We start from the raw sequence: 12,321 nt of genomic DNA on the forward strand, positions 1-12,321 counted from the left end.
AGGAAGCACATTCAAATTATAGCTATACTTATGCTAAAATATTGTTCTTTATTTATCTGGAATTCAAATTTAACCAAGCATCTTGTATTTTTACTGGCTAAATCTGGCAATCTTCACCCTGGGCAAAAATCTAATCTTAGTTTTCTCATCTATGAAATAGGAATAATAGGACTTATAAAGTAGTAAAGTTGTATAGGTAAAATAAGACAGTCCAACCAACTTGGGCTGCAGAGATAGCTCAGTTGGTAGAGTGCTTGCCTCACAAGCCCAAGGCCCTGGGTTCAATCCCCAGCACCACAAAAAAAAAAAAAAAAAAAAAAGACAGTCCATGCAGAGTACTTACCACAGGATCTGAAACACAGGAGAAGCTGTGGTTAGCTCTTATTAATTATGACCTCAAATGAGTGTGTTTTAGAACCAATTCCCAAAGAATGCTTTAGTTACTAAACTCTTGAGCTTATTAATTTAAGGCTTGTTTGAGCATTTGGTCATACCAAAAACTGTTTTGTGAAAACCTTTGAGTAGGTTAGCAGATATTCCTCAATTAGCTCTAAAATACAAGTCAGATTTTTAAAATTTCCATACAACTAAGCCTTAGCAACTTGGTGAGGCCCAGACTTAAAAAATAAATAAATAAAAGGACTGGGGAATGTAGTTCAGTGGCAGAGCACCCCTGGGTTCAACCACCAGAATCCCCACACACAAAAAAAAAAGTCCCATACATACAAATCCAAAATTATCACCTACAAACAAGTAAGAATTTCCTTTCAGTAACAGCAAATGCTTGGATGTTGATTTTGATTTGTTTACTGTTCCAGGGCCAACTGAAAACAATGTTCAAGAAGAGATTATCTAAGAGTCTTACTGAACTATTTCTAGGACTTATTTGGGTTATCTAGTACCTGAACTAAATCATATTATAAAACTAAAAGTTAATATTAGGTCCATGATTTTAAAAAGAGAAAGTGTACATTGTTGTCTTTTTCTTTTGGCAAAGGTGATATTACTACCAAAACATTTTTCTCTAATTTTGAAACTAGGACAGGTTCGGGTGGCACACGCATGTAATCCCAGTGGCTTGGGAGGCTGAGGCAGGAGAATTGCAAGTTCAAAGCCAGCCTCAGCAACTTAGCGAGGTCCTAAGCAACTTGTGAGACCCTGTCTCAAAATAAAATATAAAAAAGGGCTGGGGGATCTGGGGTTGTAACTCGATGGAGTGCTTGCCTGGCACATGTGAGGCACTGGGTTCAATCTTCAGCTCCACATAAAAATAAAATAAAGGTATTGTGTCTGCCTACAACTAAAAAATATATATAAACAAACAAAAAAGGGCTAGGGATGTGGCTTAGTGGTGAAGCGCGCCTGGGTTAATCCTGGTACCAAATATTAAATAAAAAATAGGGGGACGAGTTGTTACTTAAAGACAGTACTCCATGTTTATACTATATAATTCTCTTTTTTCCTTCAGGTACAGAATAGTTTGTATTTTATCCTAATTTCAATAGACCCATAGATTTATTGCAATCAATTTTTAATGATTTTCTAGAAGCAGATTGGGCAATCTGTGGGTAAAGTATATAATCATAATGTGGCACTTTGGCGCTGCCAGGTCAACCCTTTAAAGGCTCAGTCAAGTTCCCTAGCCATCTGTCATGTATAAGCCTTAGTTTTCTCCATGTTTTTCTAGCAAAAGGTTTTTATATATATTATTTTGCTAAATAGGTAGGTAATAGAGAGATTGTAAACTGGTTCTTTGCTATGTAATGTACACATTGTCTCAAGAACAGAAGTTCCAGGAGGCAGGGGTGTTTGTCTGCCATGCTCCCTGTGGTGTCCGGACACCTAGAAGCCTTCCTGGTCCACTGACCACATGGCTATGATACATGAGTCAAGTTGTTTCCTTTGTGGTGGTTCCTACAGCTTCCCCGGCATATGCTATGTTTGGAGTACTATCAGAAATCTACCCCACTCCTTGTTTCCCTCTTTCCATGTGTTCCTAGTCTCATTTTCTCTCTTTATTGTCTTTGTCAGTCAAATCTCTTTCCCCTTCCTGTCACTATCACCATGGTGAACCTCATAGCAATTCCTGGGACCCCAAGGAACTTTAGGCATTAGGGGCAGGGGGTTCACACAGAGAGGCCACCAGCTTCTTTCTTCTCTCCAACCCCAGCTCAGGGTCAAGTCAGGTGGTACAAAGGGTCACCAAAGGACACCCAGTGTGAGAAGTGTCAGGAGACCTGTGGGCAGAGCCACAGATGGGCACAGACATGAAAAAGCAAACTCAAGCAAAGAGGAGTATCTCAAAGGACAGAAGTGCCAACAGGAACAAGCAGGGAAGCCAGCTTGGAGAACTAAACTGAGATGCCCAGGCAAGTGAACTGGACATCAGAAGCACAGGAACCCAACCAAGCTGTCAGCCCCAGAACCTACACTGGAGGCAAAGGAAGGAGCTTGGCCCAACTAAGCCAAAGTCACTATGGACAGGCACAGCTCTGTGTCAATATCTTCCTGAGGTAGGCAGGTCAGCTCATCTGTTTGGAGTAGAAATTGGGTTGTCAAAGGCTCCAAAAGCAGAGAAGTTCCTCGGAGGCACCAGGACCAAGTGAGTGCCGAACAGTTGCCAACAGTGCGCTTTACCTCAGCAAGGTAGGATGGAGTCCTAACTCTTTGACAGCTTACACTGCTAATGCTCAAGATTTGGCAGCCTAAAAAACTCAGCTCCAGATGAGCAAGGAAGGCTTAGGAATTGTCATTGAAAGGGGAAAACCACCAGGCACGGTGGTGCACACCTGTGATCCCAACGGCGTGGGAGGCTGAGGCAAGAGGATCACAAGTCAAAGTCAGCCTCAGCAACCTAGCAAGGCCTTAAGCAACTTAGCAAGACCCTGTCTCTAAATCAAACACAAAAAGGGCTGGGGATGTGGCTCAGTTTTTAAGCACCCCTGGGTTCAATCCCTGGTACAAAAAAAGTCGGGGGCAGGTAATAGCACTTGATGGAGGCAACTCCGGCTATGTGTCTTATTCCGTGTTACACGATTCCACGAGGTTCCAGGCGTGTCCTCCGATGCCACTATGTGGAAAGACTAGGGGTCTTTTTAACCCTTAGTTAAGGAAAATGATTGGTTTTTCTTTCACCAAAAGTTCACAGATACCTCCAAGTCTGGGAAGATGTTATCCAAATACCACTGGAATGACTTGCACTTCAATTGTTTTCTCAATTTCACACGTTCACTAACGTTTCCATAGGCCCTGAATTTCAAAGCAGGTCTCCGGTGAAAATACCGCTCCTAAGTAAACAAAAAGAGTCATTTTATTAAGCCAAACAAATCTTTGGTAATCAGCATATCAAATCCAGCAGCATATTTTCAACATCTGAAATAAACCAGTAAACCAACCAACCAACCTTCTTGAGATACAGCATGGGACCTTAGATTCACTCACCAGCTCAGAGGCTTGGGATGTGCCCTGGCACAGGATCCAGGAAGACAGCCTGCTTCTCAGGAGCCAAAGATCCCAGCTGCCTACTGCAGTGTCCCTTTCTCCTTCAAGGACAAAACCCCTCACTTCCTGGTCCCAAAGCATACCTCTATCTTTTCAGAATGGAGATGGTGTGGTACTTAAGGGGGAATGAACTCTGTGGGGAGACAGCCTGGGTTTCAGTCCTACTCTGCCATTAATTACCTGTGATCTTGGGCGAGTTTCTCGTACCTCCATAAGGTTGTTGCAAGGACCCAGAGCTCTGTACGTGCAGAACCCCTGGGAGAGGAAGGCTGGCACATAATAACACATGTCATGTCTGTTTGGTCCTCATTACCACACTTGGTCAGAGTTTCGTATTTTAGGGTGAATGCTTAATGGAAACCATCAGTTCCACGTTGAGAGAGGCATTCTAAGTAGACCCAAGCCTCAAAAGCAGAACCCCTGCGTTATGTGACACTGACACCCGGTACTAGTATTGAGAGGGTTCCATTCATCCATGTCAGTGTGCAAGGTGCCTGCCCCTGGTGATCCAATGGTGATCAAGTCCTTGGCCATCACATTCTGCAACCTAGTTCCCCAGGGTGAACTGGTGCAGGGGACGGACCTGAGAGTAGGGGAGGTGTCATCATTTTGGAGGGAGGGAAGGCCTGGATGACCTTAGGCAGCATCTCCCCATCAGGGCCCTCTCTTGGAACCTGTCACTCATTAAGTTTCCTAACATGCTGTGTCATACAATCTGCTAATTTTATACCGAACAGTGTGTGCTTTTAAATTCGCTTTTGGCAGTATATCTTTTATGACATTTTAGTAATTGCTGTCAATTCAACTGGTAAGCCAAGTCAAGTCAATCCAGCTGCCCATGTCTATGACCCAAGTTCACAAGGGGAAAAACAATCAACAAATGTGAAAATAACCTCCGGATGTTTCATAACTAAGTGAATGCAATTTTACACAATGGGACATCATTTTTAACCTATCATACTATACAGCCTAATTATGACCAATTGAGAGACAGTTACTTTCATATACATTTGATAACAATGTAGAAGACAGCATAGACATTGAGGACAGTTTGGGCACATCCATTAGGATTTAAAATGCATTAAGTCATGCATTAACACTCCCACCTGCAGCCCTGGGAAATCCTCCATGAACAACACTTGGTCCTGTCAGGCTTTATGTTTTTCCAATCTAAGTGTTAAAATATCTCATTGATTTTGATTGATAGTTCTCTGATTACAAAAGAAATCTAGTGTTTTTATTTTCATAACTTAAAAACTTGGAATCACAGAGACATAAGATGCAGACCTAGGCCGTGCACTGCCATGGAGAGACTCTTACACATTTCTGTTTATCTAACGGAAATGAGGTCTCGTTGGAACTCCTGTCCTTACTTGTTTGGTATGGTGTCAAGGTCCCGGCAAGGGGCCTACCCCTTCAGGAAATGCACAAATGGAGGAGCATCCCTTGGATACAGAAATCTTTGTTGGCAAGAAAAGAGGTTCTCACAAGGTCCCCAGACCAGTGAAAATGGAGCACTTGAGGAATCGGTAGTGGGGGAAGGAGATCTAAAAACTTGCACCTGAGGATGGAGCAAGGGAGAGGCTATTCTCTTTGGAGTCGGGGACAATTCCTTGCGTGGAAAAATAGATCTAGGAGAAAAACAAAAGATTTCATATATATGTTGGTTGATTTACTTCTGAGAAACTCTAGTATCCCTGGAAACTAAAAATTTTAAACATGAGTTGCAAATCTAGCAGCTTAGAATTAACTGAGAACAGGACTGGAGATGGGTGGATGAGTGGTTGAAGGGGCACTGCTAAGCTATGGAAAATAGAGAAAAGAACGCTTGGATCTGGGAGCTGCAGAAGGCATCTTCCCAAGAAGCCCTGCTGGGGCCCTGGTGTGCCCTCTGCTCAGCAGGTGCTCCTGACCTTGTGTTCATCCAGCCAGACGTGCACCACTCGGAGGGAATTACGAATCATAGCTGTCTCTACTGTAGGATTTCTGTTTACATTGTGGTTCCTAGTGACGTGTCCAACTCGAGAGCAGGGAATTATATACAGTTGGCCTCCACACATCCAGATCTAGAGAAAAGAAAAACAAGAACAATATTAAGGTATTTTTTGCTAGGAATAGACCATACTGCTGGACTTTTTTTTTTTACAAACATAAGTTACAATGTTTATTGTTTCTTATGTCACTGAATTCTTTCAACAGTCTTACAGTGAAGATACTCCAGTTATACCCACTTTATAGGTGACGAAACTCACATATGGATTGTTAAGAAGTTTGCACAACAATGTGGAACAGTTAAGTGGCCTAGCACTGTGTTCAAATTTATGAAGTCTGACCTGAGAGCTAACACTCTGAACACCAAGCAGCTCTCCTTTCTCATACTGAATATTGCCAGATGCAAGCAAGAGACGAGAGAAATGCCAGTTCTGATGAGAAGTTAATGATCCATCCCTTTTGTATTTAAAACCTAGGACACTCATTTTTAATAACTTCACTACTTGAAAGTAAGATAAAGTCTTTGAAAATTGATGAATATAGAAAGTACACATAAGAAAACAAAATTCACTTCTCATCCTAGCGTTCTGAGCTAGTCACCATGACTGAGCCAGGTGTGGTGGTACACGCCTTTAATCCCAGGAGCTTGGGAGGCTGAGGCAGGAGGATCACAGATCCAAAGTTAGCCTCAGCAAGTTATGGAGGCCCTGTCTCAAAACTAAAACAGAAAAAAATGCGGGAGTGGGGATGGCAGTGGCTTAGTAGTTAAGCATCCCTGGGTTCACACCCGGTCAACAACAAAAACAGAAACAAAAACAAAACCATAACCCAGGACATGTACTGACACAAACACACCCATCATGAAGATAACTGGCTTTTTTCATTTGATGTTATACAAAATTATTTGAAAAGGCTTTTATTTTTTGAACATTTTGGTGGTTTCCAATTTTTATTGTTATAAAAGACCACAACATGTTTATGATATAATTTTTGTGCCACTGTTTGCACATCTACAGTATATTTGCCGTGGCAATTCTGCTGACTGGAGTTTAGTGACTCCATGGTCCTCAGGTCACCAGTATCAGCATCGCTGGGAACTTGGTAGAAATGCAAATCACTGGACACACCAGATCAACTGAGCCAAATCCCAGCAAAGAACTGCAGCCACCGCAGCTGACCCAGCACTGGCTGAGCCTCCAGGTAACCACAAAGGTAGAAGCAACACCAACAGAAACCAACCATCTGGCTAACACCAGAACCATGTTAGCAGATGAGCTAGGAGGGAAAAAACAATCGGTTGCTGTTTTAAGCCACTGTGCTTTGCAATAGTTGTTATACAACAAAACAACTGATACACAATACAGCCATTTTTCTGCTAGCACCAGCTTTATTTATTTGTTTATTTCTCTGTCCACTTAACTGTTCATTCTAGAAACTTGGAAATTTCTTTCAGTAAACACTGGCTCACTCCCCTCCCTCACCTCTGGACAGGCCATCTTCCAGACACACTGATGCTGGGCTTGTCTTTTGACATGCCTCAGCTGGGGAAATGAAGGCCCAGGTGGCTCTGCTGTGTGGTTTGGCTTGATTTCTGAAGTCCAGCCATTCAGTAGAACAAGAACATACATGAACCCCTGCGATTACCAGAACAATGATCAGACCTCTCAGACCCAGAAACCAGAGCCCAGCACAGCCAGCCACATGCTGGCCTTTCGTTATTGGACTGTGGCAGGGGCCAGAGCACCTGGCCTCAAGGTTGGGCTATGGACGGGAGGTGCTCAGTTGGCTCAAAGTAGAGGTTCTTTCACAGCAGATGAAGAGAGAGTGCACTGTGTTGACCACCAGGTGCAGAGTGGCTGAATGCCAGCCAAGTCTCAAGGGATACCTGGGGGAGAAGTCTGGCCAGGACAGAAACCTCAGGACACCTGCTTACAAGCAGCAGCAGAAGTTCCTGTGAAGGAAACTGAGAATAACTGAACAGAGGAGGGATCTGGACTGTGACTCTGAAATCCAGTAAGGCGAAGAAGACTGGTCTCTGGGGTCCATGCTACTGTGACCTCCAGTAGATGGAAGACCAAAGCGATCCATCAGGGACCAGTGACAGTTCCTGGAACATCACAGGATGTCATCTGACTAGGATGAAGAGCAATTGAGGGGTGAAGATGCACGTGCTGGTGCACAGGTGATCCTGAGGACAGACAGGGGCGGGGCAGCTGGCATCGTTGAGTGCTGTAACTGTTTGCTAATTTACGTGTTTATGACAAGAGACCCCTCATGCATGCTTAAAGATATGAAGGGGCAATAGGAACGGAGCGGTTGCAGGCAGGGACAATGAACACCTCTGAGCAGCATCTTAGCTGCCCTTTGCTATCTGTGGGGAGTGGAATACTCTTACATTTCAAGTATGCGTGTGTCATTCACAAAAATGATTCTATTCTGAGACCTGGGATGAGCTTCTACATTATTAGCTGCTGAAAGGGGAAATTCCTTCTACAGTATTCCCAGAGAGCAATGTAGTACTATGATAATATTTACCCAAACAGAATAAAAGGTGCCAAAGGTTTGGGTGTTATAAAATCCTGCCTGGACCAGCCAGGGGAGGAGGTGGGGGAGAAGCAATGGAAACAGCGAGCAGAAGGAATCACCGTGCAGATTCCTAGGTGCACAGTGAGCAACCTGAGGCATCAGGAAAGAAGTCTGTGCTTAAAAGAAGGGAAAAAATAAATGAAATAACCAGCCAAAAGAAGGAAGGAAAAGGGGGATGAGATATAAACCAAAACAGAAAAAAAATTGGAAAAAGAACACAGCTACCAAGACAATAGAAAGAGAACCTGCAGATTAAAAGTATATTCTCTTGCTAAACTATACATTCAAAATAACAAAATGGTGAGAGAATTTAATATCGAATGTTTTCCGTTTTTGTAAGGAGCCCCATACGTCGTCCTCTGTATGTGACACTGGGGTTCTCCTGGATGCTCAGGGAGGAAAATTGGGCATAATTACCACATCATTTTACATGACTAAAAGTCAAATTTTACTTTCTATGTAAAAAGGTAACTGTTTTTTTTAAAAAAAAAGTCTGATTACCCTTAGTGAAATCTCCACATTTTCTCCTCCCATAAAATCCATGCCCTTGTCGTATTGTCCAATTTCGTAAAAAAAATGCCTATTTATAGCGAAAATCCCTCCAGCCATGGCAGGTGACCTGGGAAGGAGAAATAAAGCTGAACCCAAATCCACGGACAGTAATCATGAGTTTTCCTAAAAATTATATTGAATGTTAGTGTTACTTACAGTTAGAAACTAGAAAACAACCATAGCAATACTAAAATTAACATAGAGCTAAGTGTGTAAAAGCACTAAGCTAAAACTACAGCTACTTAAAAGTAGGAAATGACGTTTACGGAGCTCTCTCCAAATCACATGAGCAAGATATTCTTCCCATGTGTGTTTTTAGTTGAGCTATAGCAACCATCCACATTTATTGGGCACAACGGAGTGTTTTGATACACACATGAGTTGTGCAGTGTTCGTTCAGGGCAGTGAGCATGTCCATGACCACAGTGGGCATCCGTACTTCATGACAAGACATTTGAGATTCCTTCTTCTGGCTCTTGTGGAACATACTTTACTTGATTCTTGACTGCAGTCCCCACCTTGCCCTGCAATGGAACTCCCAAACTTATTCCTCCTGACTGCAGCTTCACCTGGTTGGCTGACCCTTCCTCCTCCCACCTTCCCCCCTCCCTCACCAGCTTCTGGGGACCACTGTTGGACTCTACTTCCTTGAGATCTGCTGTTTTAGATCCCACCCATGAGTGAGGTCCTGTGGCACTTGTCTTTCTGCATCTAACTCATTTCCCTTGGTACATTGTCCTCTAGGTCCATCCACATGGTTGCAAATGACAGTAGTTCACCTTTTTATGACTGAATAATATTCCATTGTGTTTCTATACCACATCATCTTCATCCATCCATCCGTCAATGACCACCTAGAGCTTGATTGTTGGCTGTTGTGAGTAGTGCCGCAATAAACCTGGGAGTGCAGATATCTCTTCAATGTACCCATTTGATTTCCTTTGGGTATATAGCCATTAGAGGAATCGCTGGGTCATGAGTAGCTCTATTTTTGAGGAATTGCCATACTGTTTTACATGACCTATATTCCCATCAAGTGTGTATAAAGCTTTTCTTTTCTCCACACCCTCACTAGCACTCTTGAGACAGGGCCTGACTAGATTGGTGAGGCTGGCCTCAAACTTGCCATCCTCCTGCCTCAGCCTCCCAAGTCACTGTGGTTACAGCTGTGCACCACTGCACTTGGCTCCTTTCAATTCTTTTGTCTTGATTTCACCTTGAAGTCAGAGGTAAGGTTGCTTATCAAAGGTAGGGTGTTCAGGTTGGGGCAGCTAGGTGGACTAAGGGAAGAAATCAAGATTGTTTCCTAGCCATTGGGGGAAATGAGTGACTAGGCACTGCAGAGCAGCATGAGGGGTGGGTGTCAGTGTGTGGTTAGGGTTGGCGCACATCTCTTACGTTTGTGGCAGAATACATCAGCTCACACAGAAGAACAAAGAGGAGAGAGGGTGGGGTTGGTTCTGCATGAGATGTGCAGGGCTTGTGGCAGAAGTAAAGTGGGCTCAGTCACTGAGGTGCAGGCAAGAGAAGTGAGTGCATAGATCAGAAAATCCAGGACACACGAGAAAGAAGAAAGTTCTGAGCGGTGAAAGGAGAAAGGAAAAGACCTGCGGTCTGAATGGTGCCCAAGAAGCAGAGCAGACAGCCTGCCAGGAAGACTCTGCGTGGTCCAGGAGAGGATACTGTGTCCAGCAGTCAGAGACGAGAGGCCTGAGAGACACCAAGGCAGAGACCATAGCCAATGAGTGTCGCATAGCCAACTTTGTCTATATGTGTACGTCTCCTAACAAACCCATGAAGGGCTAGTCTCCAGGTGTTACAGGGAAGGAATCAGGTGAAAAGAGGCTTGTGACTTGCTATAGCTGAGTCAGAAGAGAGGTGCAGGTCAAGAACCTGCCAGGTTACAGTGTTGGAAGCTTCATGTGATTTGTGAAGAGGGATGAGTCTAGCACCAAGACGTCAGTGAGGAAGCTCTTCAGGAGTGGCCTTGTAAATGCAGCCGTAAGTCCCAGCATTCAAAACAATGAAATGAGAGTTAATAGCAAATTCAGCTGCTCTTACATTTTAAAAACACTTTCCAAGGCAAACAAGGTAGGAAAATCATGCTCGTTTCAGCCAATGAAATCAATATGGAAACACTTAGATAAATATTTTATACATGTATTTTCCTCTGGGCTAACTTGGCCTTTTCTTCCTGGATCAGCATACAAGTTGCTCCTGAGGACTAAGTCCAGGTTCTAAAGATGGGACTCAGGAATCAGAGGCATACTTTCTAACCACAGTGGTTTTTCAAACAGGGATTCGCATTTTCAATTATAGAAACTTAACATCTATCAAATTCTGGCACTAAAGCATTTAAGAAACAAGCAATGAAGCAAAACCTATAACTTCACAAGGCTCCGAAATTCAGCAAATGTTGGAAAGATTCTTTTTCAGATCTCAATATACATATACCATTTCCCCATAACCAGAAGAAATCTCACCGGATTGGTTTACTTGGTCCTTCTGGTCCTTCCATCTCATAAGAGAAAATTTTACCCCATTTAAATACCAGGTTCCAGTCAAAAATGCCCCTTACAAGAGGAGAGGCCTCATATTCAAAGGTCATCTCATCGATGACATCAATCAAAGGACACACCACCATCTTGGGGTCCTTGGAGATGGCCTGCAGCAGGGGCTTCAGCCAGCCTCTGTTCACCTCGCAGTGGCTGTCCAAGAACACCAGCACGTCCCCTGGGGAGGCAAGAAGAGACCAGCACTAGTCCACAGGGCACGAGTCGAGACAACCCAAACCCAGGCAGGATGCAGAGAGGCCCTGCCGAACCTTCCCACGTGTTTGTCCTGGTCACAGAAAACACATGCTTCATCGTGTCCAAACAGGCAGGACACCATGTGCCATCGATATTCAGAAGAAGTGGCAAACTGGGTTAGAGACCATGCTGGGGAAAATCCTGAGGAAGCAGGTGGAACCAACTGGGCTTCAATTATTCAAAGTCATGTTAGCTTGGCCTTCACTGACCAATTTCATTTAGCAAATTCTTTCTGAGAGGATACTTTCTCAGCCTCCAGTTTGGGGTTTGGGATGCAAAGATGCATAATACTTTCACTCTGAGGTCAAGTTTTGTTGTTTTAACTTAGAGCCTCACATCCAGTGTTATTTATTGTGGTGCCAGGGATGGAACCCAGAGCCTGATATATCCTAGGCCAGAGCTTCGCTGCTGAGCCACATCCCCAGCCTGAAGTTAAGCTTTAAAGTTCTGCTTAGAAGACATGGGAGGAGCCAGGCCAAAGCCAAGAATGTACATTTTATGGGTTCCAATCAGGAGGGACTTCAAATTTCAGCTATTTATTTCCCCAGGTTTTTCTTCCACTGAGCCACAACCTCAGCCCCCAGTTTCTTTTTCTTCATAATATTTATTGCTATCTGTCCATCTGTCCATTTGTCTGTGTCAGTTTGCTGTCCAGTTGCCCATAGATTGCAGGAACTGAGAACGTCTTTCTTTCCACAGACCCCTCAATCGATGTAAAATTTTCCACATTAATTTTTCACCAAATTCTCTTACAATCTTGTTTTGGGTAAAGCCCGTCTTTGTGGAAGCCACTGCTTCCTCAGACCTGTTGAAGACATAAAGTTCCTCCCTCTCCTATATGCATCAAGTCAACATTCGGAGGCAAAGTCAGCCACTACGG

The 12,321-nt window shown here is 43.7% G+C and overlaps 1 protein-coding gene across 1 annotated transcript in view; it reads right to left on the reverse strand.

Annotated features, from left to right (window-relative positions):
* Nucleotides 1-3,131: 3,131 nt before the first annotated feature.
* Galntl5 (polypeptide N-acetylgalactosaminyltransferase like 5) overlaps nt 3,132-12,321 on the reverse strand; it is a 33,537-nt gene continuing 24,347 nt past the window's right edge. The window contains exons 5-8 of the mRNA XM_047560684.1: nt 11,115-11,364; nt 8,581-8,698; nt 5,415-5,567; nt 3,132-3,287 (exon numbers count right to left, since the gene is read on the reverse strand). Of these exons, the coding sequence (XP_047416640.1) occupies nt 3,132-3,287; nt 5,415-5,567; nt 8,581-8,698; nt 11,115-11,364 (677 nt within the window). The remainder of the gene's footprint in view (nt 3,288-5,414; nt 5,568-8,580; nt 8,699-11,114; nt 11,365-12,321) is intronic.

Source organism: Sciurus carolinensis, chromosome 8, assembly GCF_902686445.1.
Source record: "Sciurus carolinensis chromosome 8, mSciCar1.2, whole genome shotgun sequence".
NCBI lineage: Eukaryota > Metazoa > Chordata > Mammalia > Rodentia > Sciuridae > Sciurus > Sciurus carolinensis.